The sequence below is a fragment of the Mobula hypostoma genome, chromosome X1 (assembly GCF_963921235.1).
Source record: "Mobula hypostoma chromosome X1, sMobHyp1.1, whole genome shotgun sequence".
Lineage (NCBI taxonomy): Eukaryota > Metazoa > Chordata > Chondrichthyes > Myliobatiformes > Myliobatidae > Mobula > Mobula hypostoma.
In genome coordinates, this window is record NC_086128.1 from 63,885,591 (window position 1) to 63,913,166 (window position 27,576).

General features: G+C 58.3%; 1 protein-coding gene across 1 annotated transcript in view; it reads left to right on the top strand.

Annotated features, from left to right (window-relative positions):
• The window catches only part of LOC134340209 (aggrecan core protein-like), a 166,713-nt gene that overhangs the window by 85,818 nt on the left and 53,319 nt on the right, over positions 1 to 27,576 (top strand). The window contains exons 6-7 of the mRNA XM_063037185.1: positions 13,138 to 13,367; positions 24,475 to 24,635. Of these exons, the coding sequence (XP_062893255.1) occupies positions 13,138 to 13,367; positions 24,475 to 24,635 (391 nt within the window). The remainder of the gene's footprint in view (positions 1 to 13,137; positions 13,368 to 24,474; positions 24,636 to 27,576) is intronic.

The window sequence follows — 27,576 nt, forward strand, 5'->3', positions numbered from 1 at the left end:
AGGCTCCTGTACCTCCTTCCTGATGGTTGAGGGGTGATAACTGTCCCTGAACCTGGTGGTGTGGGTCCTGAGGCTCCTGTACCTCCTTCCTGATGGTTGAGGGGTGATAACTGTCCCTGAACCTGGTGGTGTGGGTCCTGAGGCTCCTGTACCTCCTTCCTGATGGTTGAGGGGTGATAACTGTCCCTGAACCTGGTGGTGTGGGTCCTGAGGCTCTTGTACCTCCTTCCTGATGGTTGAGGGGTGATAACTGTCCCTGAACCTGGTGGTGTGGGTCCTGAGGCTCCTGTACCTCCTTCCTGATGGTTGTGTGGTAATAACTGTCCCTGAACTTGGTGGTGTGGGTCCTGAGTCTCCTGCACCTCCTTCCTGATGGTTGTGGGGTAATAACTGTCCCTGAACTTGGTGGTGTGGGTCCTGAGGCTCTTGTACCTCCTTCCTGACGGTTGAGGGGGTAATAACTGTCCCTGAACCTGGTGGTGTGAGTCCTGAGGCTCCTGTACCTCCTTCCTGATGGTTGAGGGGTGATAACTGTCCCTGAACCTGGTAGTGTGGGTCCTGAGGCTCCTGTACCTCCTTCCTGACGGTTGAGGGGGTAATAACTGTCCCTGAACCTGGTGGTGTGAGTCCTGAGGCTCCTGTACCTCCTTCCTGATGGTTGAGGGGGTAATAACTGTCCCTGAACCTGGTGGTGTGAGTCCTGAGGCTCCTGTACCTCCTTCCTGATGGTTGAGGGGTGATAACTGTCCCTGAACCTGGTGTCCTGAGGCTCCTGTACCTCCTTCCTGATGGTTGAGCGGTGATAACTGTCCCTGAACCTGGTGGTGTGAGTCCTGAGGCTCCTGTATCTTCCTGATGGTTGAGCGGTGATAACTGTCCCTGAACCTGGTGGTGTGGGTCCTGAGGCTCCTGTATCTTCCTGATGGTTGAGGGGATGATAACTGTCCCTGAACCTGGTGGAGTGGGTCCTGAGGCTCCTGTACCTCCTTCCTGATGGTTGAGGGGTAATAACGGTCCCTGAACCTGGTGGTGTGGGTCCTGAGGCTCCTGTACCTCCTTCCTGATGGTTGAGGGGTGATAACTGTTCCTGAACCTGGTGGTGTGGGTCCTGAGGCTCCTGTACCTCCTTCCTGATGGTTGAGGGGATGATAACTGTCCCTGAACCTGGTGGTGGGGGTCCTGAGGCTCCTGTACCTCCTTCCTGATGGTTGAGGGGGTGATAACTGTCCCTGAACCTGGTGGTGTGGGTCCTGAGGCAACTGTACCTCCTTCCTGATGGTTGAGGGGTGATAACTGTCTCTGAACCTGGTGGTGTGGGTCCTGAGGCTCCTATACCTCCTTCCTGATGGTTGAGGGGTTAATAACTGTCCCTGAACCTGGTGGTGTGGGTCCTGAGGCTCCTGTACCTCCTTCCTGATGGTTCAGGGGGTAATAACGGTTCCTGAACCTGGTGGTGTGGGTCCTGAAGCTCCTGTACCTCCTTCCTGATGGTTGAGGGGTAATAACTGTCCCTGAACCTGGTGGTGTGGGTCCTGAGGCTCCTGTACCCCCTTCCTGATGGTTGAGGGGTAATAACTGTCCCTGAACCTGGTGGTGTGGGTCCTGAGGCTCCTGTACCTCCTTCCTGTTGGTTGAGGGGTGATAACTGTCCCTGAACCTGGTGGTGTGTGTCCTGAGGCTCCTGTATCTTCCTGATGGGTGAGAGGTAATAACTGTCCCTGAACCTGGTGGTGTGGGTCCTGAGGCTCCTGTACCTCCTTCCTGATGGTTGAGGGGATGATAACTGTCCCTGAACCTGGTGGTGTGGGTCCTGAGGCTCCTGTACCTCCTTCCTGATGGTTGAGGGGATGATAACTGTCCCTGAACCTGGTGGTGTGGGTCCTGAGGCTCCTGTACCTCCTTCCTGATGGTTGAGGGGGTGATAACTGTCCCTGAACCTGGTGGTGTGGGTCCTTAGGCTCCGGTACCTCCTTCCTGATGGTTGAGGAGGTGATAACTGTCCCTGAACCTGGTGGTGTGGGTCCTGAGGCTCCTGTACCTCCTTCCTGATGGTTGTGTGGTAATAACTGTCCCTGAACTTGGTGGTGTGGGTCCTGAGGCTCTTGTACCTCCTTCCTGATGGTTGAGGGGTGATAACTGTCCCTGAACCTGGTGGTGTGGGTCCTGAGGCTCCTGTACCTCCTTCCTGATGGTTGAGGGGTAATAACTGTCCCTGAACTTGGTGGTGTGGGTCGTGAGGCTCTTGTACCTCCTTCCTGATGGTTGAGGGGTGATAACTGTCCCTGAACCTGGTGGTGTGGGTCCTGAGGCTCCTGTACCTCCTTCCTGATGGTTGAGGGGTAATAACTGTCCCTGAACCTGGTGGTGTGGGTCCTGAGGCTCCTGTACCTCCTTCCTGATGGTTGAGGGGTAATAACTGTCACTGAACCTGGTGGTGTGGGTCCTGAGGCTCCTGTACCTCCTTCCTGATGGTTCAGGGGGTAATAACGGTTCCTGAACCTGGTGGTGTGGGTCCTGAGGCTCCTGTACCTTCTTCCTGATGGTTGAGGGGTAATAACTGTCCCTGAACCTGGTGGTGTGGGTCCTGAGGCTCCTGTACCCCCTTCCTGATGGTTGAGGGGTAATAACTGTCCCTGAACCTGGTGGTGTGGGTCCTGAGGCTCCTGTACCTCCTTCCTGTTGGTTGAGGGGTGATAACTGTCCCTGAACCTGGTGGTGTGTGTCCTGAGGCGCCTGTATCTTCCTGATGGGTGAGAGGTAATAACTGTCCCTGAACCTGGTGGTGTGGGTCCTGAGGCTCCTGTACCTCCTTCCTGATGGTTGAGGGGATGATAACTGTCCCTGAACCTGGTGGTGTGGGTCCTGAGGCTCCTGTACCTCCTTCCTGATGGTTGAGGGGATGATAACTGTCCCTGAACCTGGTGGTGTGGGTCCTGAGGCTCCTGTACCTCCTTCCTGATGGTTGAGGGGGTGATAACTGTCCCTGAACCTGGTGGTGTGGGTCCTGAGGCTCTTGTACCTCCTTCCTGATGGTTGAGGGGTGATAACTGTCCCTGAACCTGGTGGTGTGGGTCCTGAGGCTCCTGTACCTCCTTCCTGATGGTTGTGTGGTAATAACTGTCCCTGAACTTGGTGGTGTGGGTCCTGAGTCTCCTGCACCTCCTTCCTGATGGTTGTGGGGTAATAACTGTCCCTGAACTTGGTGGTGTGGGTCCTGAGGCTCTTGTACCTCCTTCCTGATGGTTGAGGGGTGATAACTGTCCCTGAACCTGGTGGTGTGGGTCCTGAGGCTCCTGTACCTCCTTCCTGATGGTTGTGTGGTAATAACTGTCCCTGAACTTGGTGGTGTGGGTCCTGAGTCTCCTGCACCTCCTTCCTGATGGTTGTGGGGTAATAACTGTCCCTGAACTTGGTGGTGTGGGTCCTGAGGCTCTTGTACCTCCTTCCTGATGGTTGAGGGGTGATAACTGTCCGTGAACCTGGTGGTGTGGCTCCTGAGGCTCCTGTACCTCCTTCCTGATGGTTGAGGGGTGATAACTGTCCCTGAACCTGGTGGTGTGGGTCCTGAGGCTCCTGTACCTCCTTCCTGATGGTTGAGGGGGTAATAACTGTCCCTGAACCTGGTGGTGTGAGTCCTGAGGCTCCTGTACCTCCTTCCTGATGGTTGAGGGGTGATAACTGTCCCTGAACCTGGTGGTGTGAGTCCTGAGGCTCCTGTACCTCCTTCCTGATGGTTGAGCGGTGATAACTGTCCCTGAACCTGGTGGTGTGAGTCCTGAGGCTCCTGTATCTTCCTGATGGTTGAGAGGTGATAACTGTCCCTGAACCTGGTGGTGTGGGTCCTGAGGCTCCTGTATCTTCCTGATGGTTGAGGGGTGATAACTGTCCCTGAACCTGGTGGTGTGGGTCCTGAGGCTCCTGTACCTCCTTCCTGATGGTTGAGGGGGTGATAACTGTCCCTGAACCTGGTGGTGTGGGTCCTGAGGCTCTTGTACCTCCTTCCTGATGGTTGAGGGGTGATAACTGTCCCTGAACCTGGTGGTGTGGGTCCTGAGGCTCCTGTACCTCCTTCCTGATGGTTGTGTGGTAATAACTGTCCCTGAACTTGGTGGTGTGGGTCCTGAGTCTCCTGCACCTCCTTCCTGATGGTTGTGGGGTAATAACTGTCCCTGAACTTGGTGGTGTGGGTCCTGAGGCTCTTGTACCTCCTTCCTGATGGTTGAGGGGTGATAACTGTCCCTGAACCTGGTGGTGTGGGTCCTGAGGCTCCTGTACCTCCTTCCTGATGGTTGTGTGGTAATAACTGTCCCTGGACTGGGTGGTGTGGGTCCTGAGTCTCCTGCACCTCCTTCCTGATGGTTGTGGGGTAATAACTGTCCCTGAACTTGGTGGTGTGGGTCCTGAGGCTCTTGTACCTCCTTCCTGATGGTTGAGGGGTGATAACTGTCCGTGAACCTGGTGGTGTGGGTCCTGAGGCTCCTGTACCTCCTTCCTGATGGTTGAGGGGTGATAACTGTCCCTGAACCTGGTGGTGTGGGTCCTGAGGCTCCTGTACCTCCTTCCTGATGGTTGAGGGGGTAATAACTGTCCCTGAACCTGGTGGTGTGAGTCCTGAGGCTCCTGTACCTCCTTCCTGATGGTTGAGGGGTGATAACTGTCCCTGAACCTGGTGGTGTGAGTCCTGAGGCTCCTGTACCTCCTTCCTGATGGTTGAGCGGTGATAACTGTCCCTGAACCTGGTGGTGTGAGTCCTGAGGCTCCTGTATCTTCCTGATGGTTGAGAGGTGATAACTGTCCCTGAACCTGGTGGTGTGGGTCCTGAGGCTCCTGTATCTTCCTGATGGTTGAGGGGTGATAACTGTCCCTGAACCTGGTGGTGCGGGTCCAGAGGCTCCTGTACCTCCTTCCTGATGGTTGAGGGGATGATAACTGTCCCTGAACCTGGTGGAGTGGGTCCTGAGGCTCCTGTACCTCCTTCCTGATGGTTGAGGGGTAATAACGGTCCCTGAACCTGGTGGTGTGGGTCCTGAGGCTCCTGTACCTCCTTCCTGATGGTTGAGGGGTGATAACTGTTCCTGAACCTGGTGGTGTGGGTCCTGAGGCTCCTGTACCTCCTTCCTGATGGTTGAGGGGATGATAACTGTCCCTGAACCTGGTGGTGGGGGTCCTGAGGCTCCTGTACCTCCTTCCTGATGGTTGAGGGGGTGATAACTGTCCCTGAACCTGGTGGTGTGGGTCCTGAGGCAACTGTACCTCCTTCCTGATGGTTGAGGGGTGATAACTGTCTCTGAACCTGGTGGTGTGGGTCCTGAGGCTCCTATACCTCCTTCCTGATGGTTGAGGGGTTAATAACTGTCCCTGAACCTGGTGGTGTGGGTCCTGAGGCTCCTGTACCTCCTTCCTGATGGTTCAGGGGGTAATAACGGTTCCTGAACCTGGTGGTGTGGGTCCTGAGGCAACTGTACCTCCTTCCTGATGGCTGTGGGGTGATAACTGTCCCTGAACCTGGTGGTGTGGGTCCTGAGGCTCCTGTACCTCCTTCCTGATGGTTGAGGTGTAATAACTGTCCCTGAACCTGGTGGTGTGGGTCCTGAGGCTCCTGTACCCCCTTCCTGATGGTTGAGGGGTAATAACTGTCCCTGAACCTGGTGGTGTGGGTCCTGAGGCTCCTGTACCTCCTTCCTGTTGGTTGAGGGGTGATAACTGTCCCTGAACCTGGTGGTGTGTGTCCTGAGGCTCCTGTATCTTCCTGATGGGTGAGAGGTAATAACTGTCCCTGAACCTGGTGGTGTGGGTCCTGAGGCTCCTGTACCTCCTTCCTGATGGTTGAGGGGATGATAACTGTCCCTGAACCTGGTGGTGTGGGTCCTGAGGCTCCTGTACCTCCTTCCTGATGGTTGAGGGGATGATAACTGTCCCTGAACCTGGTGGTGTGGGTCCTGAGGCTCCTGTACCTCCTTCCTGATGGTTGAGGGGGTGATAACTGTCCCTGAACCTGGTGGTGTGGGTCCTTAGGCTCCGGTACCTCCTTCCTGATGGTTGAGGAGGTGATAACTGTCCCTGAACCTGGTGGTGTGGGTCCTGAGGCTCCTGTACCTCCTTCCTGATGGTTGTGTGGTAATAACTGTCCCTGAACTTGGTGGTGTGGGTCCTGAGGCTCTTGTACCTCCTTCCTGATGGTTGAGGGGTGATAACTGTCCCTGAACCTGGTGGTGTGGGTCCTGAGGCTCCTGTACCTCCTTCCTGATGGTTGAGGGGTAATAACTGTCCCTGAACTTGGTGGTGTGGGTCCTGAGGCTCTTGTACCTCCTTCCTGATGGTTGAGGGGTGATAACTGTCCCTGAACCTGGTGGTGTGGGTCCTGAGGCTCCTGTACCTCCTTCCTGATGGTTGAGGGGTAATAACTGTCCCTGAACCTGGTGGTGTGGGTCCTGAGGCTCCTGTACCTCCTTCCTGATGGTTGAGGGGTAATAACTGTCACTGAACTTGGTGGTGTGGGTCCTGAGGCTCCTGTACCTCCTTCCTGATGGTTCAGGGGGTAATAACGGTTCCTGAACCTGGTGGTGTGGGTCCTGAGGCTCCTGTACCTTCTTCCTGATGGTTGAGGGGTAATAACTGTCCCTGAACCTGGTGGTGTGGGTCCTGAGGCTCCTGTACCCCCTTCCTGATGGTTGAGGGGTAATAACCGTCCCTGAACCTGGTGGTGTGGGTCCTGAGGCTCCTGTACCTCCTTCCTGTTGGTTGAGGGGTGATAACTGTCCCTGAACCTGGTGGTGTGTGTCCTGAGGCTCCTGTATCTTCCTGATGGGTGAGAGGTAATAACTGTCCCTGAACCTGGTGGTGTGGGTCCTGAGGCTCCTGTACCTCCTTCCTGATGGTTGAGGGGATGATAACTGTCCCTGAACCTGGTGGTGTGGGTCCTGAGGCTCCTGTACCTCCTTCCTGATGGTTGAGGGGATGATAACTGTCCCTGAACCTGGTGGTGTGGGTCCTGAGGCTCCTGTACCTCCTTCCTGATGGTTGAGGGGGTGATAACTGTCCCTGAACCTGGTGGTGTGGGTCCTGAGGCTCTTGTACCTCCTTCCTGATGGTTGAGGGGTGATAACTGTCCCTGAACCTGGTGGTGTGGGTCCTGAGGCTCCTGTACCTCCTTCCTGATGGTTGTGTGGTAATAACTGTCCCTGAACTTGGTGGTGTGGGTCCTGAGTCTCCTGCACCTCCTTCCTGATGGTTGTGGGGTAATAACTGTCCCTGAACTTGGTGGTGTGGGTCCTGAGGCTCTTGTACCTCCTTCCTGATGGTTGAGGGGTGATAACTGTCCCTGAACCTAGTGGTGTGGGTCCTGAGTCTCCTGTACCTCCTTCCTGATGGTTGAGGGGTTAATAACTGTCCCTGAACCTGGTAGTGTGGGTCCTGAGGCTCCTGTACCTCCTTCCTGATGGTTGAGGGGTGATAACTGTCCCTGAACCTGGTGGTGTGGGTCCTGAGGCTCCTGTACCTCCTTCCTGATGGTTGAGGGGTGATAACTGTCCCTGAACCTGGTGGTGTGGGTCCTGAGGCTCCTGTACCTCCTTCCTGATGGTTGAGGGGTAATAACTGTCCCTGAACCTGGTGGTGTGGGTCCTGAGGCTCTTGTACCTCCTTCCTGATGGTTGAGGGGTGATAACTGTCCCTGAACCTGGTGGTGTGGGTCCTGAGGCTCTTGTACCTCCTTCCTGATGGTTGAGGGGATGATAACTGTCCCTGAACCTGGTGGTGTGGGTCCTGAGGCTCCTGTACCTCCTTCCTGATGGTTGTGGGGTAATAACTGTCCCTGAACTTGGTGGTGTGGGTCCTGAGGCTCTTGTACCTCCTTCCTGATGGTTGAGGGGTGATAACTGTCCCTGAACCTAGTGGTGTGGGTCCTGAGTCTCCTGTACCTCCTTCCTGATGGTTGAGGGGTTAATAACTGTCCCTGAACCTGGTAGTGTGGGTCCTGAGGCTCCTGTACCTCCTTCCTGATGGTTGAGGGGTGATAACTGTCCCTGAACCTGGTGGTGTGGGTCCTGAGGCTCCTGTACCTCCTTCCTGATGGTTGAGGGGTGATAGCTGTCCCTGAACCTGGTGGTGTGGGTCCTGAGGCTCTTGTACCTCCTTCCTGATGGTTGAGGGGTGATAACTGTCCCTGAACCTGGTGGTGTGGGTCCTGAGGCTCCTGTACCTCCTTCCTGATGGTTGTGTGGTAATAACTGTCCCTGAACTTGGTGGTGTGGGTCCTGAGTCTCCTGCACCTCCTTCCTGATGGTTGTGGGGTAATAACTGTCCCTGAACTTGGTGGTGTGGGTCCTGAGGCTCTTGTACCTCCTTCCTGATGGTTGAGGGGTGATAACTGTCCCTGAACCTAGTGGTGTGGGTCCTGAGTCTCCTGTACCTCCTTCCTGATGGTTGAGGGGTTAATAACTGTCCCTGAACCTGGTGGTGTGTGTCCTGAGGCTCCTGTACCTCCTTCCTGATGGTTGAGGGGTAATAACTGTCCCTGAACCTGGTGGTGTGGGTCCTGAGGCTCCTGTACCTCCTTCCTGATGGTTGAGGGGTAATAACTGTCCCTGAACCTGGTGGTGTGGGTCCTGAGGCTCTTGTACCTCCTTCCTGATGGTTGAGGGGTGATAACTGTCCCTGAACCTGGTGGTGTGGGTCCTGAGGCTCCTGTACCTCCTTCCTGATGGTTGTGTGGTAATAACTGTCCCTGAACCTGGTGGTGTGAGTCCTGAGGCTCCTGTACCTCCTTCCTGATGGCAGCAGTGAGGAGAGAGTGTGGTGTGGGTTTCCACCACACATCTGTAGAAGTTTGCCAAGACGACAATCCCAAACTCTGCAGGAAGTAGAGGCCGGATAGATGAGTATTGGACAGACAGGGAATTACTGGGGATGGTCAGCCTGGCTTTGTGAATGGCAGGCCGTGTCCAACCGACTTCAGGGAGTTTTCCGAGCACGTTACCAGGAAAGGGGAGTGGATGTTGTCCATATGGACTTCAGCAAGGGATTTGACAAGGTCCCGTACGGGAGGCTGGTCAGGAACGTCCAGCCGCCCGGCATTCAAGATGAGATGGTGAACTGGATGAGACATTGGCTTTGTGGGAGAAGCCAGCCAGTGGTAGTAGACGATCGTCTCTCTGGCGGGAGGCCTGTGACTGGTGGTGTGCCCCAGGGACCGGTGCTGGGTCCGTCGTCGTTTGTCGTCCGTATCAACGATCTGGGTGATAGTGCGGCTAACTGGATCGGCAAATTTGCGGGTGACACCGAGATCAGGGGGTGTAGCGGACAGCGAGGAAGACTATCGAAGCTCGCAGCGGGACCTGGACCAGCCGGAAAAATGGGCTGAAAAGAACGGCGGATGGAGTTTAATTCCAACACACAAGAGCGATGTGTTGTGCTTTGGTAGGACAAACCAGGGTAGGTGAACGGGAGGTCACTGAGGAGTGTGGTGGGATCTGGGACTACTGGTCCATAATTCGTTGAAAGTGACGTCACTGGTTGATAGGGTCGGAAAGAAAGCTTTTGGCACGTTGGCCTTCACAAATCAGAGTATTGAGTACAGGAGATGGGACGTGATGTTGAAGTTGGTGAGGTCCAGTGTGGGGCGTTGTGTGCGGTTTTGGTCGCCTACCGACAGGGAAGATGGAAACAAGGTCGAGCGAATGCAGAGAGGATTTACAAGGATGTTTTCGAGACTAGGGGACCTGTGTTATCCCCCCCTTCTCCCTCTCCCCACACTCTCTGCCCCTGTCTCCACCTCTCTTTCCAACTCTCCCCCTCCCTTCCCCTCTCTCTTGCCCTCTCTTTCCCACTCCCCCTTTCACTTCCTCTCTCCCCTCTCTCTCTTTCTCTGCCCCTCTCTCTCCTTCTCTCCCACTGACTTCCCTCCCTCTCCCCTCTACCCCAGCCTCCCTCCCCATCTCCTCCTGTCTATCCCTCTTCCCCCCCTCCCCTCTACCCCAGCCTCCCTCCCTCCCACCTCTCCCTCCCCATCTCCTCCTGTCTTCCCCTCTTTCCTCCCTCCCTCTCCCCTCTACCCCAGCCTCCCTCCCCATCTCCTCCTGTCTACTCCTCTTCCCCCCTCCCTCTCCCCTCTACCCCAGCCTCCCTCCCTCCCACCTCTCCCTCCCCATCTCCTCCTGTCTTCCCCTCTTTCCTCCCTCCCTCTCCCCTCTACCCCAGCCTCCCTCCCCATCTCCTCCTGTCTATCCCTCTTCCCCCCTCCCCTCTACCCCAGCCTCCCTCCCTCCCACCTCTCCCTCCCCATCTCCTCCTGTCTTCCCCTCTTTCCTCCCTCCCTCTCCCCTCTACCCCAGCCTCCCTCCCCATCTCCTCCTGTCTACTCCTCTTCCCCCCTCCCTCTGCCCTCTACACCAGCCTCCCTCCCTCCCACCTCTCCCTCCCCATCTCCTCCTGTCTTCCCCTCTTTCCTCCCTCCCTCTCCCCTCTACCCCAGCCTCCCTCCCCATCTCCTCCTGTCTTCCCCTCTTTCCTCCCTCCCTCTCCCCTCTACCCCAGCCTCCCTCCCTCCCACCTCTCCCTCCCCATCTCCTCCTGTCTACCCCTCTTCCCCCCCTCCCTCTCCCCTCTACCCCAGCCTCCCTCCCCATCTCCTCCTGTCTATCCCTCTTCCCCCCCTCCCCTCTACCCCAGCCTCCCTCCCTCCCACCTCTCCCTCCCCATCTCCTCCTGTCTTCCCCTCTTTCCTCCCTCCCTCTCCCCTCTACCCCAGCCTCCCTCCCCATCTCCTCCTGTCTACTCCTCTTCCCCCCTCCCTCTCCCCTCTACCCCAGCCTCCCTCCCTCCCACCTCTCCCTCCCCATCTCCTCCTGTCTACCCCTCTTCCCCCCCTCCCTCTCCCCTCTACCCCAGCCTCCCTCCCCATCTCCTCCTGTCTTCCCCTCTTTCCTCCCTCCCTCTCCCCTCTACCCCAGCCTCCCTCCCCATCTCCTCCTGTCTACTCCTCTTCCCCCCTCCCTCTCCCCTCTACCCCAGCCTCCCTCCCTCCCACCTCTCCCTCCCCATCTCCTCCTGTCTTCCCCTCTTTCCTCCCTCCCTCTCCCCTCTACCCCAGCCTCCCTCCCCATCTCCTCCTGTCTATCCCTCTTCCCCCCTCCCCTCTACCCCAGCCTCCCTCCCTCCCACCTCTCCCTCCCCATCTCCTCCTGTCTTCCCCTCTTTCCTCCCTCCCTCTCCCCTCTACCCCAGCCTCCCTCCCCATCTCCTCCTGTCTACTCCTCTTCCCCCCTCCCTCTCCCCTCTACCCCAGCCTCCCTCCCTCCCACCTCTCCCTCCCCATCTCCTCCTGTCTACTCCTCTTTCCTCCCTCCCTCTCCCCTCTACCCCAGCCTCCCTCCCTCCCACCTCTCCCTCCCCATCTCCTCCTGTCTACCCCTCTTCCCCCCCTCCCTCTCCCCTCTACCCCAGCCTCCCTCCCCATCTCCTCCTGTCTATCCCTCTTCCCCCCTCCCCTCTACCCCAGCCTCCCTCCCTCCCACCTCTCCCTCCCCATCTCCTCCTGTCTTCCCCTCTTTCCTCCCTCCCTCTCCCCTCTACCCCAGCCTCCCTCCCCATCTCCTCCTGTCTACTCCTCTTCCCCCCTCCCTCTCCCCTCTACCCCAGCCTCCCTCCCTCCCACCTCTCCCTCCCCATCTCCTCCTGTCTACCCCTCTTTCCCCCCTCCCTCTCCCCCACTCTTTCCCCTACTCTCTCCCCCTCCCCCATCTCTCCCCCCTCTCTCACAGTCTTTCTCTCCCCTCTCCCCCTCCCCGCCCCTCCGGGCCTCTCTCTCCCCTCCCTCACAGTCTCCCCCCCTCTCTCATGGTTTCTTCCCCCCCCCCTCACGGCCTCTCTCTCCCCCCCTTCTGTCACGGTCTCTCTCTCTCTCTCCCCTCTTTCATAGTCTCGCCTCCCCCCCCCACGATCACTCCCCCCACCTCACACTTGGTCCCCTCCTCATGATCTCTCTCCCCCACTTTCTCTCCCTCCCATCTCCCCCCCTCTCTCACAGTCTCTCTCCTCAACTCTCTCTCCCCCCCCCACTCTCTCACGGTCTCTCTGCCACCCCCCCCCGTCTCTTCCTCCTCTCTCAAGGGCTCTCTCCCCCTTCTCCCCCCCTCTCTCACGGTCTCTCTCCCCTGTCTCGCCCCCACACACTATCTCTGTCCCAATTCTCTCTCGCCCCAGTCTCCCCCCATCTCTCACAGTTTCTCACCCCCACTCTCTCCCCCACTATCTCTGTCCCAATTCTCTCTCGCCCCAGTCTCCCCCCATCTCTCACAGTTTCTCACCCCCACTCTCTCCCCCACTATCTCTGTCCCAATTCTCTCTCGCCCCAGTCTCCCCCCATCTCTCACAGTTTCTCACCCCCACTCTCTCCCCCACTATCTCTGTCCCAATTCTCTCTCGCCCCAGTCTCCCCCCATCTCTCACAGTTTCTCACCCCCACTCTCTCCCCCACTATCTCTGTCTCAATTCTCTCTCACCCCAGTCTCCCCCCATCTCTCACAGTCTCTCACCCCCACTCTCTCTCCCCCCACTATCTCTGTCCCAATTCTCTCTCACCCCAGTCTCCCCCCATCTCTCACAGTCTCTCACCCCTGCTCTCCCTCCCGTCTCCCCCCCACTATCTCTGTCCCAATTCTCTCTCGCCCCAGTCTCCCCCCATCTCTCACAGTCTCTCACCCCTGCTCTCCCTCCCGTCTCCCCCCCACTATCTCTGTCCCAATTCTCTCTCGCCCCAGTCTCCCCCCATCTCTCACAGTCTCTCACCCCCACTCTCTCCCCCCACTATCTCTGTCCCAATTCTCTCTCACCCCAGTCTCCCCCCATCTCTCACAGTCTCTCACCCCTGCTCTCCCTCCCGTCTCCCCCTATCTCGTGGTCTCTCTCTCCTGTCTTTCCCCCCAACTGTTCCTCTCCCAATTCTCTCCCACCCCCGTCTCCCCACCCTTTCACGTTCCCTCTCTCCCCCCTCTCATGGCCTTTCCCCCCTCTCTCACGGTCTCAGTCCCCCCCCTCACGTTCTCTCTATCCCCACCTCTCACAGTCTCTCCCCCTCCCCTTCACGGTCTCTCTCCCCGTCCCCCCTCTCTCACGGCCTCTCTCTCTCCACCCCCCCAGGCCAGCCCCTCTACCAGGAGTACATCCACCAGGCCCTGGACCGGGAGATCCTGAGGCAGCGGCCCGGGGACACGTGCCCCTCGCCGGAGGGCTCCCGGGCCAGGCGGGGGCCCAGCCTGCTCCAGCGGGCCTCCCTGGGCCTCCCCACCGGGCTCTGGAGGGACCTGCCGGAGGTGAGGGACAGCGGCTACTTCGAGAGCCTCACCCCCGAGGAGAGCAAGCTGCAGGAGGTGAGCGACGGGGAGGGAGGGGGCGACGGGGAGGGCGGGGGGCGACGGGGAGGGGGGCGAGGGAGGAGGGGAGAGGGCGGGGGGCAAGGGAGGAGGGGAGGGGGCGACGGGGAGGGCGGGGGGCAAGGGAGGAGGCGACGGGGAGGGCGGGGGGCAAGGGAGGAGGGAGGGGGCGACGGGGAGGGCGGGGGGCGAGGGAGGAGGGGAGAGGGTGGGGGGCGAGGGAGGGGGCGACGGGGAGGGCGGGGGGCGAGGGAGGAGGGAGGGGGCGACGGGGAGGGCGGGGGGCAAGGGAGGAGGGAGGGGGCGACGGGGAGGGCGGGGGGCAAGGAAGGAGGGAGGGGGCGAGGGGAGGGCGGGGGGCAAGGGAGGAGGGGAGGGGGCAACAGGGAGGGGGGCGAGGGCGACGGGGAGGGCGGGGGGCAAGGGAGGAGGGAGGGGGCAACGGGGAGAGCGAGGGGCGAGGGAGGAGCGGAGGGGGCAAGGGAGGGGCGACGGGGAGGGCGGGGAGCGAGAGGGAGGAGGGGGGGCGACGGGGAGGGCGGGGGGCGAGGGAGGAGGGAGGGGGCGACGGGGAGGGCGGGGAGCGAGGGAGGAGGGAGGGGGCGACGGGGAGGGCGGGGAGCGAGGGAGGAGGGAGGGGGCGATGGGGAGGGCGTGGGGCAAGGGAGGAGGGGAGAGGGCGGGGGGCAAGGGAGGAGGGGAGAGGGCGACGGGGTGGGCGGAGGGTGAGGGAGGAGGGAGGGGGCGACGGGGAGGGCGGGGGGCAAGGGAGGAGGGAGGGGGCGACAGGGAGGGCGGGGGGCAAGGGAGGAGGGGAGAGGGCGGGGGGCAAGGGAGGAGGGGAGAGGGCGACGGGGAGGGCGGAGGGTGAGGGAGGAGGGGAGGGGGCGACAGGGAGGGCCGAGGGCGAGGGAGGAGGGGAAGGAGCGACGGGGAGGGCGGGGGGCGAGGGAGGAGGGAGGGGGCGACGGGGAGGGCGAGGGGCGAGGGAGGAGGGGAGGGGGCAAGGGAGGTAAGCGACGGGGAGGGCGGGGCCGAGGAAGGAGGGAGGGGCAACGGGGAGAGCGAGGGGCGAGGGAGGAGCGGAGGGGGCAAGGGAGGGGCGACGGGGAGGGCGGGGGGTGAGGGAGGAGGGAGGGGGCGACAGGGAGGGCGGGGGGCAAGGGAGGAGGGGAGAGGGCGGGGGGCAAGGGAGGAGGGGAGAGGGCGACAGGGAGGGCGGAGGGTGAGGGAGGAGGGGAGAGGGCGGGGAGCGAGGGAGGTGGGAGAGGGCGACGGGGAGGGCGGGGGGCAAGGGAGGAGGGGAGAGGGCGACGGGGAGGGCGGAGGGTGAAGGAGGAGGGGAGGGGGCGACAGGGAGGGCGGAGGGTGAGGGAGGAGGGAGGGGGCGAGGGAGGGGCGACGGGGAGGGGAGGGGGCAAGGGAGGTAAGCGACGGGGAGGGGGAGGGGCGAGGGAGGAGGGGAGGGGGCGACGGGGAGGGCGAGGGGCGAGGGAGGATGGGAGGGGGCGAGGGAGGTAAGCGACGGGGAGGGCGAGGGGGCAAGGGAGGTAAGCGACGGGGAGGGCGAGGGGCGAGGGAGGAGGGGAGGGGGCAAGGGAGGTGAGCGACGGGGAGGGCGGGGGGCGAGGGAGGAGGGAGGGGGCGACGGGGAGGGCGAGGGGCGAGGGAGGATGGGAGGGGGCGAGGGAGGTAAGCGACGGGGAGGGGAGGGGCAAGGGAGGTAAGCGACGGGGAGGGCGAGGGGCGAGGGAGGAGGGGAGGGGGCAAGGGAGGTGAGCGACGGGGAGGGCGGGGGGCGAGGGAGGAGGGAGGGGGCGACGGGGAGGGCGTGGGGCAAGGGAGGAGGGGAGAGGGTGAGGGAGGGGCGACGGGGAGGGGAGGGGGCAAGGGAGGTAAGCGACGGGGAGGGCGAGGGGCGAGGGAGGAGGGGAGGGGGCAAGGGAGGTGAGCGACGGGGAGGGCGGGGGGCGAGGGAGGAGGGAGGGGGCGACGGGGAGGGCGAGGGGAGAGGGAGGATGGGAGGGGGCGAGGGAGGGGCGACGGGGAGGGGAGGGGGCAAGGGAGGTAAGCGACGGGGAGGGCGAGGGGCGAGGGAGGAGGGGAGGGGGCAAGGGAGGTGAGCGACGGGGAGGGCGGGGGGCGAGGGAGGAGGGAGGGGGCGACGGGGAGGGCGGGGGGCGAGGGAGGAGGGAGGGGGCGACGGGGAGGGCGAGGGGCGAGGGAGGAGGGGAGGGGGCGACGGAGGAGGGGAAGGGGCAAGGGAGGTAAGTGACGGGGAGGGCGGGGGGCGAGGGAGGAGGGGAGGGGGCAAGGGAGGTAAGTGACGGGGAGGGCAGGGGCGAGGGAGGAGGGGAGGGGGCGACGGGGAGGGCGGGGGGCGAGGGAGGAGGGAGGGGGCGACGGGGAGGGTGGGGGGGCGAGGGAGGAGGGGAGCGGGCAAGGGAGGAGGGAGAGGAGGAGGGAGGGGAGGAGGGAGGGATAATGAGGAGAGGTGGGGGAGGGAAAGGAAGAGGTGACAGGGAGAGGGGAGGGAAGCTGGATGAGACCATGGGAAATGGGAGCAGAGTGAGGCCATTCAACCATAGATCCATAGAAACCATAGAAACTACAGCACAGAAACAGGCCTTTCGGCCCTTCTTGGCTGTGCCGAACCATTTTCTGCCTAGTCCCACTGACCTGCACACGGACCATATCCCTCCATAAACCTCCCATCCATGTATCTGTCCAATTTATTCTTAAATGTTAAAAAAGAACCCGCATTTACCACCTCTTCTGGCAGCTCATTCCACACTCCCACCACTCTCTGTGTGAAGAAGCCCCCCCCAATGTTCCCTTTAAACTTTTCCCCCTCACCCTTAACCCATGTCCTCTGGTTTTTTTCTTCCCTTGCCTCAGTGGAAAAAGCCTGCTTGCATTCACTCTATCTATACCCATCATAATTTTATATACCTCTATCAAATCTCCCCTCATTCTTCTACGCTCCAGGGAATAAAGTCCTAACCTATTCAACCTTTCTCTGTAACTGAGTTTCTCAAGTCCCGGCAACATCCTTGTAAACCTTCTCTGCACTCTTTCAACCTTATTAATATCCTTCCTGTAATTTGGTGACCAAAACTGAACACAATACTCCAGATTCGGCCTCACCAATGCCTTATACAACCTCATCATAACATTCCAGCTCTTATACTCAAAACTTTGATTAATAAAGGCCAATGTACCAAAAGCTCTCTTTACGACCCTATCTCCCTGTGACGACACTTTTAGGGAATTTTGTATCTGTATTCCCAGATCCCTCTGTTCCACTGCACTCCTCAGTGCCTTACCATTAACCCTGTATGTTCTACGTTGGTTTGTCCTTCCAACGTGCAATACCTCACACTTGTCAGTATTAAACTCCATCTGCCATTTTTCAGCCCATTTTTCCAGCTGGTCCAAGTCCCATCGAGTCTGCTCCACCGTTCAATCGTGCCTGACCTTTTACCTCCCTCCTCAGCCCCACTCCCCTGGCCTTCACCCCGTAACCTTTGTCCAATCGGGAACCTGTCAGTCTCTGCCTTAACTGCACCCAACGACCCGGCCTCCACGGCTGCCCGTGGCAACAAATTCCACCAATTCACCACCCCCTGGCGGAAGAGAGTTCTCCGCATCTCTGTTTTAAATGGACACCCCTGTGCCCTCGTGTCCTAGACTCCCCCACCACGGGAAACAACCTTTCCACATCTGCTCTGTCTGGGCCTTTCAACATTTGAAAGGTTTCAATGAGATTCCCCCCCTCATCCTTCTGAATTCCAGCGAGTACAGACCCAGAGCCATCAAACGTTCCTCGTACGGTAACCCTTTCATTCCCGAAATCATCCTTGTGAACCTCCTCTGGACCCTCCCCAATGCCAGCACGTCTTTTCTAAGACGAGGGGCCCAAAACTGTTCACAACAGTCAAGGTGAGGCCTCACCAGTGCCTTATAAAGACTCAACATCACATCCCTGCTTTTGTATTCTAGATCAGGGGTCCCCAACCTTTTTTGCACTACGGACCGGTTTAATATTGACAATATTCTTGCGGACCAGCTGACCCGGGGGGGGTGGGGGGGCCTTCAAGTAGGGTTAAACTCACCTCAGCACGTCTTTTACAGTTAGGGTCGCCAACTTCCTCACTCCCAAATAAGGGAGAAAAGTAGCGGTCAAATCCTGACGGAGGGTCCCGGCCCGGAACGTCGACTGTACCTCTTCCTATAGATGCCGCCTGGCCTGCTGCGTTTTGTGTGTGTTGACGGGACGCTTGTGTTTACCCCGAGAAGGACTACCATGACCATGAAGTCCTGCACGGGCACCTGCGTGCACATGCGTGACGCGCTGATTTTTTTTCCCCACAAATCAGTTTCGGCTTCATCTTCCCGACTATACTGTGCATACATTATTTCTACTTTATATAGGCTGTGTACTTATCATATCATTCCTGCTTTTACTATATGTTAGTGTTACTTATTTTCGGTTTTATGTGTCATTTGCTATGATTTGTTTGGTTATTTTTTGGGTCTGGGATCCCCATATAAACTAATGGTAATCCCTTCTTCGCCTTACGCCATTTCGGCACGAAAGGTTTCACAGGAACGCTCTACCTTAGCGGGGGGAAATACGGGACGAGGGCGGTCCCGTATGGGAGAAACCAATTTAGCCCAACGTACGGGATGTCCCGGCTAATACGGGACAGTTGGCAACACCGGTGTTTAAGTTCAACAGTGCGTGACAGGGAATGAGGAGGAGGTGCGGCTGACTCATATCGTTTCCTCACGGCCCGGTAGCACATGCTCCGCGGCCCGGTGGTTGGGGACCGCTGGTCTAGACCTCTTGAAATGAATGCTAGCATTGAATTTGCCTGCCTCACCACCAACTGAACCTGCAAGTTAACCTCTAGGGTGTTCTGCACAGGGACTCCCAAGTCCCCTTGCATCTCAGAGTTTTGGATTTTCTCCCCGTTGAGAAAATAGTCTGCACATTTCTTCGTCTTTGGAATACATCTATCCTGCACCTTCCTCATTTTCCCCAGAAACTCACGCCATTGCTGCTCTACTGTCAACTCTGCCAGCAGCTCCTTCCGATTTACTTTGGCCAACGCCTCTCTCATACCGCTGTAATTTCCCTTACTCCACTGAAATACTGCTACGTCAGACTTTACTTTCTCCCTGTCAAATTTCAAGTTGAACTCAATCATATTGTGATCACTGACTCCTAAAGGTTCCTTTACCTTAAGCTCCCTAATCACCTCCGGTTCATTACATCACACCCAATCCAGTATTGGCACGCGGCCAAGCGGTTAAGGCGTCAGTCTAGTGATCTGAAGGTCGCTGGTTCGAGCCCCGGCCGAGGCAGCGTGTTGTGTCCTTGAGCAAGGCACTTAACCACACATTGCTCTGCGACGACACCAGTGCCAAGCTGTATGGGTCCTAATGCCCTTCCCTCGGACAACATCGGTGGCGTGGAGAGGGGAGACTTGCAGCATGGGCAACTGCCCGTCTTCCATACAACCTCGTCCAGGCCTGACTTTCCAGGCGCAGATCCGTGGTCTCGCAAGACTAATGGATGCCTATTATTAAAAAGGATCCTGTATAGCTGATCCCCTAGTAGACACAATGACAAACTGCTCCAAAAAGCTATCTCTTAGGCATTCAACAAACTCACTCTCTTGAGATCTGTCACCAAACTGATTTTCCCAATGGACCTGCATATTGAAATCACCCATGACTACCATAACATTGCCCTTTTGACACACCTTTTCGATTTCCTGTTGTAACCTGTGGTCCACATCCCAGCCACTGTTGGGAGGCCTGTATATAACTGCCATTAGGGTCCTTTTACCCTTGCAGTTTCTTAACTCAACCTACAAGGATCTTCCGATCCTGTGTCACATCTTCCTACTGACTGGATGCTATTCTTTACCAGTACAGCCACACCACCCCCTCTGCCTACCTTCATATCCCTCTAATGTAACGTGTAACATCGAACATAGAATAGTACAGCACAGTACAGGCCCTTCGGCCCACAATGTTGTGCCGACCCTCAAACCCTGTCTCCCATGTAACCCCCCACCTTAAATTCCTCCATATACCTGTCTAGTAGTCTCTTAAACTTCACTAGTGTATCTGCCTCCACCACTGACTCAGGCAGTGCATTCCACGCACCAACCACTCTCTGAGTAAAAAACCTTCCTCTAATATCCCCCTTCAACTTCCCACCCCTTACCTTAAAGCCATGTCCTCTTGTATTGAGCAGTGGTGCCCTGGGGAAGAGGTGCTGGCTGTCCACTCGATCTATTCCTCTTATTATCTTGTACACCTCTATCATGTCTCCTCTCATCCTCCTTCTCTCCAAAGAGTAAAGCCCTAGCTCCCTTAATCTCTGATCATAATCCATACCCTCTAAACCAGGCAGCATCCTGGTAAATCTCCTCTATACTCTTTCCAATGCTTCCACATCCTTCCTATAGTGAGGTGACCAGAACTGGACACAGTACTCCAAGTGTGGCCTGACCAGAGTTTTATAGAGCTGCATCATTACATCGCGACTCTTAAACTCTATCCCTCAACTTATGAAAGCTAACACCCCATAAGCTTTCTTAACTACCCTATCCACCTGTGAGGCAACTTTCAGGGATCTGTGGACATGTACCCCCAGATCCCTCTGCTCCTCCACACTACCAAGTATCCTGCCATTTACTTTGTACTCTGCCTTGGAGTTTGTCCTTCCAAAGTGTACCACCTCACACTTCTCCGGGTTGAACTCCATCTGCCACTTCCCAGCCCACTCCTACATCCTCTCAGTGTCTCTCTGCAATCTTCGACAATCCTCTACACTGTCTGAACTTGGACATTCAGCTCCCAACTACAACCACGATCCTTCAGCCGCGATTCAGTGAGGGTCACAACATCGTTCCCGGCAATCTGTAATGGTGCAACAAGATCGTCCACCTCATTTCTGATACTACGCGCATTTAGATACAACACCTATTTGCTCTCCTTTCTGACTGCATCCCTATTGATTTGATACCCAGGCTACTGGTTGCAACTAAGTCCCATCACCTGCCTGCCCTTCCTGGCAGTCTGACTGCACGCTATCTTTACTTTCTGACCGTCCGTCCTTTCCTGAGTTCCTTCACTCCTTTTTCTAACCCCCCGCCGGATTAGTTTAAACCCTCCCCAACAGCTCTAACAAACCTGCCCGCGAGAATATTGGTCCCCCTCGGGTTCGGCTGCAACCCGTCACTTTTGAACAGGTCAAACCTCCCCCGGAAGAGATCCCAATGATCCAAGAACCCGAAGCCTGGCATTCATCTTTCTTTTTCAATCTTTGTATTAAGTTTCAGATTAATATACATAACAATACATTAATGATCTGGACGACGGGGTGGTAAATTGGATGAGTAAGTATGCAGATGATACTAAGATAGGTGGAGTTGTGGATAATGAAGTAGGTTTTCAAAGCTTGCCGAGAGATTTAGGCCAGTTGGAAGAGTGGGCTGAAAGATGGCAGATGGAGTTTAATGCTGATAAACATGAGGTGCTACATTTTGGTAGGACTAATCAAAATAGGACATACATGGTAAATGGTTGGGCATTGAAGAATGCAGTAGAACAGAGGGATCTAGGAATAATGGTGCATAGTTCCCTGAAGGTGGAATCTCATGTGGATAGGGTGGTGAAGAAAGCTTTTGGTTTGCTGGCCTTTATTAATCAGAGCATTGAGTATAGGAGTTGGGATGTAATGTTGAAATTGTACAAGGCATTGGTGAGGCCAAATTTGGAGTATCGTGTCCAGTTCAGCTCAAAATTTGGAGTATTGTGTACAGCTCAAAACTCGGCGGGAGGAGAGAGAGCAGCGCCCCACGCGTGCGCAGCCCTCCGGTGAAAAATGATATCGTATCTGTTAAGTAGGGGCCGTGGACAATTCTGATTTGACGGAGACGGACGTGAAAGCACAGAGGAACATCTGGAGAAATTTCTGAAACGCCCGTCCGCTGCTGTCGTTACTGCGTGATCGGGAATCTTCCGGAGAGTAGGCCTCAAAATCCCCGGCTTTGCCTGCTGTTGGCGACCGAGAAGGAGGTCGAATCGTTCGGCAGGGATCACTCAGTACTCGGTGTCGGAGAGCTGATCAGAGCTCGAAGTTTTCGGATGACTCAGAGTCGGACTGTGGTTGGGCGTGGCAGGGAGAGATTTTCTTCCTTCTCCCGTCTGCGTGAGATGTGGGACATTTGAGAGACTTTGAACTTTTTACTGTGCTCACAGACTTCTTCATCAAGTTATGGTATTGTTGCACTGTTGTAACTATATGTTATAATTATGTGGTTTTGTCAGTTTTTACAGTCTTGGTCTGTCCTGTGTTTTGTGATATCACAGCGGAGGAACATGGTATCATTTCTTAAGGCATGCATTACTAAATGACAATAAAAGAGGACTGCATGTCTTCATAATCTATATAAAAAAAAGTTCTGGTCACCGAATTATAGGAAAGATGTCAACAAAATAGAGAGAGTACAGAAAAGATTTACTAGACTGTTACCTGGGTTTCATCTCCTAAGTTACAGAGAAAGGTTGAACAAGTTGGGTCTTTATTCTTTGGAGCGCAGAAGGTTGAGGGGGGACTTGATAGAGGTGTTTAAAATTACAAGGGGAATAGATAGAGTTGACGTGGATAGGCTTTTTCCATTGGGAGTGGGGGAGATTCAAACAAGAGGACATGAGTTGAGAGTTAAAGGGCAAAAGTTTAGGGGTAACACGAGGGGGAACTTCTTTACTCAGAGAGTGGTGGCTGTGTGGAATGAGAAGTGGTTGGGGCAGGTTCGATGTTGTCGTTTAAAGTTAAATTGGATAGATATATGGACAGGAAAGGAATGGACGGTTATGGGCTGAGTGCAGGTCGGTGGGACTGGGTGAGAGTTAGAGTTCGGCACAGACTAGAAGGGCCGAGATGGCCTGTTTCCGTGCTGGATTTGTTATATGGTTATACCGCTCCTAGATTTTTTCCAGGTTTAAACATAATATAGTTTGAGAAAACCATTGAAAAGTGGTAGGAGGATCAGAAGATTTCCATTTAAGTGAGATGGATCTTTCAGCTATGAGTGTGACAAATACGATCAAACAGCAAACCGGAAAGGGTTAAACGACCGACGTCTATCTCTGGTAATCCAAAAATTGCAGTAATAGGGTGAGGTTTTAAATTAACACGCAAAACTGTTTTTCCCGACATATAACGCAAACACGAGGAATTCTGCAGATGTTGGAAATTCAAGCAACACACATCAAAGTTTCTGGTGGAACGCAGCAGGCCAGGCAGCATCTCTAGGAAGAGGTACAGTCGACGTTTCGCCAGCAACTTTGGTGTGTGTTGTTTGCCGACATGTAGATCAGATGTGTGACAGATGTAATTCTGAGGTGGCCTCTCTGACACATATGTTTTGGTCTTGCCCTCTTTTAGATAAATATTGGTAAGGTATTTTTGATATTAGTTTAGATTATGAGGACACTCAGTCCTCTTTTATTGTCATTTAGTAATGCATGAGTTAAGAAATGATACAACGTGGGCACGTGGCCAAGTGGTTAAGGCATTGGACTAGTGATCTGAAGGTCGTGAGTTCGAGCCTTGGCCGAGGCAGCGTGTTGTGTCCTTGAGCAAGGAACTTAACCACACAGTGCTCTGCGACGACACCGGTGCCAAGCTGTATGGGTGCTAATGCCCTTCCCTTGGGCAATATCGGTGGCGTGGAGAGGGGAGACTTGCAGCATGGGCAACTGCCCATCTTCCATACAACCTTGCCCAGTGAAGACTTTCCAGGCGCAGATCCATGGTCTCGCAAGACTAACGGATGCTTTTACTTACATACAATGTTTGTCCAGAGTGATATCACAGAAACACATGACGAACCGACTTAAAAACTGACAAAAACCACATAATTATAACATGTAGTTACGATGAAGAACAGACCATGGGCACAGTTAAAAAAAGTCTCAAAGTCTCCCGATAGCCTCATCATCTCACGCAGACGGAGAAGGAAGAGAAACTCTCCCCGCCGTGAGCTTCCAGCAAACTTGCCGATGCAGCATCCCGGAAGCATCCGACCACGGTCCGACTCCGAGTCCGTCCGGAAAACTCTGAGCCTCCGACCAGCTCTCCGACACCGAGCACCATCTCTGCCGAGCTCTTCGACCCCGGCCCCGGCAACAGGCGACAGGCAAAGCCGAGGACTCGGGGCCTTCCCCTCCGGAGATTCTCGACGCACAGTAGCAGCGGCAGTGAAGCGGGCATTTCAGAAGTTTCTCCAGGCGTTCCTCGGTGCTTCTCACGTCCGTCTCCATCAAATCAGGATTGTGCACGGCCCCCCAGTTACACATAATGGATATCATTCGGGACGGCCGCGCGAACCGCCATCTTCCCCTCCCTCCTCCATTTGAGTGATTATCTCGACCGTTTTGCGTATTGAGTTAAAGCCGCGCGTTCACCCGGCAGATCCCCCTGTTCCTGCCCTCACTGGCCCATGGCGCAGGCAGCGGTCGAGAAATCACTACCCTGGCGGTCCTGCTTCTCAGCTTTAGGCCTGTCTCTCCGAACTCGCTCTTCAGGACCTCTTTCCCTTTTCTTCCCGCGCAGTCGGTACCGATACGTCTCACGGCTCCTGGCTGCGCACCCCCCCCTCCTCCGAGATGCTGTGGGCGCGACCCCAGAGCTCGCTGATCCCGAACCAGGGAGGGGAGAGGGTGTGGGTGCAGAGTAGGGACGGGGGAGAGGCTGGAGGGGCGGGAGGAGGCGAGGGGGAGGTCGTCGGTGCGGAGGGGATAGAGAGTGGGGAAGGGAGGGACGGGGAGGGGGTGTTCTGCAGGGTTTCCCTCAGGGAGGGGGGGAGGATGAGGTAATGAGGTAGGGGAGAGGCCAGATTGACGTTAAGGGTGCGAGGGGCGAGGCAAGGACGGGAGGGAACATGGGAGAAGAGATCTCCAATTAACCCGGACCCCTCTCTCTTCCCTCCGATCGCTCCCCCCTTTCCTCTCTCTCTCCCCAACTCCCCCCTCTTCCCCCTCCCTACCCTCCCACCCCTCCCGGGCCCCCCTCCAGGTGAAGTTTGAGCTGATCAGTTCAGAGGCCTCCTACCTGCAGAGTCTGGACATTGCCGTCAACCATTTCCAAGGCTCCGAGACGCTCAATGGCCTCCTCGGGGCCCAGGAGAGGCAGTGGCTCTTTTCAAAACTCCCCGCTGTAAGGGCAGTCAGTCAGAGGTAGGAAGGGAAAATACCCCTCCCCGTCTCCGTCACCCCCTCCCTCCCCGAAACCCCACTCCGTCTCCGTCAACCCCTCCCTCCCCTACACCCTTCCCCGTCTCCGTCACCCGCTCCCTCCCCAACACCCCTCCCCGTCTCCGTCACCCCCTCCCTCCCCGAAACCCCACTCCGTCTCCGTCAACCCCTCCCTCCCCTACACCCTTCCCCGTCTCCGTCACCCGCTCCCTCCCCTACACTCCTCCCCGTCTCCGTCACCCCCTCCCTCCCCTACACCCCTCCCCGTCTCCATCACCCCCTCCCTCCCCTACACCCCTCCCCGTCTCCGTCACCCGCTCCATCCCCTACACCCCTCCCCGTCTCCGTCACCCCCTCCCTCCCCTACACCCCTCCCCGTCTCCATCACCCCCTCCCTCCCCTGCACCCCTCCCCGTCTCCGTCACCCGCTCCCTCCCCTACACCCCTCCCCGTCTCCGTCACCCCCTCCCTCCCCGTCTCCGTCACCCCCTCCCTCCCCTACACCCCTCCCCGTCTCCGTCACCCCCTCCCTCACCTACACCCCTCCCCGTCTCCGTCACCCCCTCCCTCCCCACACCCCTCCCCGTCTCCCTCACCCCCTCCCTCCCCTACACCCTTTCCCGTCTCCGTCACACCCTCCCTCCCCTACACACCTCCCCGTCTCCGTCACCCGCTCCCTCCCCTACACCCCTCCCCGTCTCCGTCACCCCCTCCCTCCCCTACACCCCTCCCCGTCTCCATCACCCCCTCCCTCCCCTACACCCCTCCCCGTCTCCGTCACCCGCTCCCTCCCCTACACCCCTCCCCGTCTCCGTCACCCCCTCCCTCCCCTACACCCCACCCCATCTCCGTCACCCCCTCCCTCCCCAACACCCCTCCACGTCTCCGTCACCCCCTCCCTCCCCGACACCCCACTCCGTCTCCGTCAACCCCTCCCTCCCCTACACCCTTCCCCGTCTCCGTCACCCGCTCCCTCCCCTACACTCCTCCCCGTCTCCGTCACCCCTTCCCTCCCCGACACCCCTCCCCGTCTCCATCACCCCCTCCCTCCCCTACACCCCTCCCCGTCTCCGTCACCCGCTCCCTCCCCTACACCCCTCCCCGTCTCCGTCACCCCCTCCCTCCCCGACACCCCTCCCCGTCACCCCCTCCCTCCCCGTCTCCGTCACACCCTCCCTCCCCTACACCCCTCCCCGTCTCCGTCACCCGCTCCCTCCCCGACACCCCACTCCGTCTCCGTCAACCCCTCCCTCCCCTACACCCTTCCCCGTCTCCGTCACCCGCTCCCTCCCCTACACTCCTCCCCGTCTCCGTCACCCCTTCCCTCCCCGACACCCCTCCCCGTCTCCATCACCCCCTCCCTCCCCTACACCCCTCCCCGTCTCCGTCACCCGCTCCCTCCCCTACACCCCTCCCCGTCTCCGTCACCCCTTCCCTCCCCGACACCCCTCCCCGTCTCCATCACCCCCTCCCTCCCCGTCTCCGTCACCCGCTCCCTCCCCTACATCTCTCCCCGTCTCCGTCAACCCCTCCCTCCCCTACACCCTTCCCCGTCTCCGTCACCCGCTCCCTCCCCTACACTCCTCCCCGTCTCCGTCACCCCTTCCCTCCCCGACACCCCTCCCCGTCTCCGTCACCCCCTCCCTCCCCTACACCCCTCCCCGTCTCCGTCACCCGCTCCCTCCCCTACACCCCTCCCCGTCTCCGTCACCCCCTCCCTCCCCTACACCCCTCCCCGTCTCCATCACCCCCTCCCTCCCCTACACCCCTCCCCGTCTCCGTCACCCGCTCCCTCCCCTACACCCCACCCCGTCTCCGTCACCCCCTCCCTCCCCGTCTCCGTCACACCCTCCCTCCCCTACACCCCTCCACGTCTCCGTCACCCCCTCCCTCCCCGACACCCCACTCCGTCTCCGTCAACCCCTCCCTCCCCTACACCCCTCCCCGTCTCCGTCACCCGCTCCCTCCCCTACACCCCTCCCCGTCTCCGTCACCCCTTCCCTCCCCGACACCCCTCCCCGTCTCCATCACCCCCTCCCTCCCCTACACCCCTCCCCGTCTCCGTCACCCCTCCCTCCCCTACACCCCTCCCCGTCTCCGTCACCCCTTCCCTCCCCGACACCCCGTCTCCATCACCCCCTCCCTCCCCGTCTCCGTCACACCCTCCCTCCCCTACACCCCTCCCCGTCTCCGTCACCCCCTCCCTCCCCGACACCCCACTCCGTCTCCGTCAACCTCTCCCTCCCCTAGACCCTTCCCCGTCTCCGTCACCCGCTCCCTCCCCTACACCCCTCCCCGTCTCCGTCACCCCCTCCCTCCCCGACACCCCTCCCCGTCTCCATCACCCCCTCCCTCCCCGTCTCCGTCACCCCCTCCCTCCCCTACACCCCTCCCCGTCTCCGTCACCCCTTCCCTCCCCGACACCCCTCCCCGTCTCCATCACCCCCTCCCTCCCCGTCTCCGTCACCCCCTCCCCGACACCACTCCCCATCTCCCTCACACCCTCCCTCCCCTACACCCCTCCCAGTCTCCGTCACCCCCTCCCTCCCCTACAACCCTCCCCGTCTCCGTCACTCCCTCCCTCCCCTACACCCCTCCCCGTCTCCGTCACCCCCTCCCTCCCCGACACCCCTCCCCGTCTCCCTCACCCCCTCCCTCCCCTACACCCCTCCCAGTCTCGGTCACCCCCTCCCTCCCCTACACCCCTCCCGTCTCCGTCACCCCATCCCTCCCCTACACCCCTCCCAGTCTCCGTCACCACCTCCCTCCCCTACACCCCTCCCCGTCTCCGTCACCCCCTCCCTCCCCTACACCCCTCCCCGTCTCTGTCACCCCCTCCCTCCCCTATACCCCTCCCCGTCTCCGTCACCCCCTCCCTCCCCTACACCCCTCCCTGTCTCTGTCACCCCCTCCCTCCCCAACA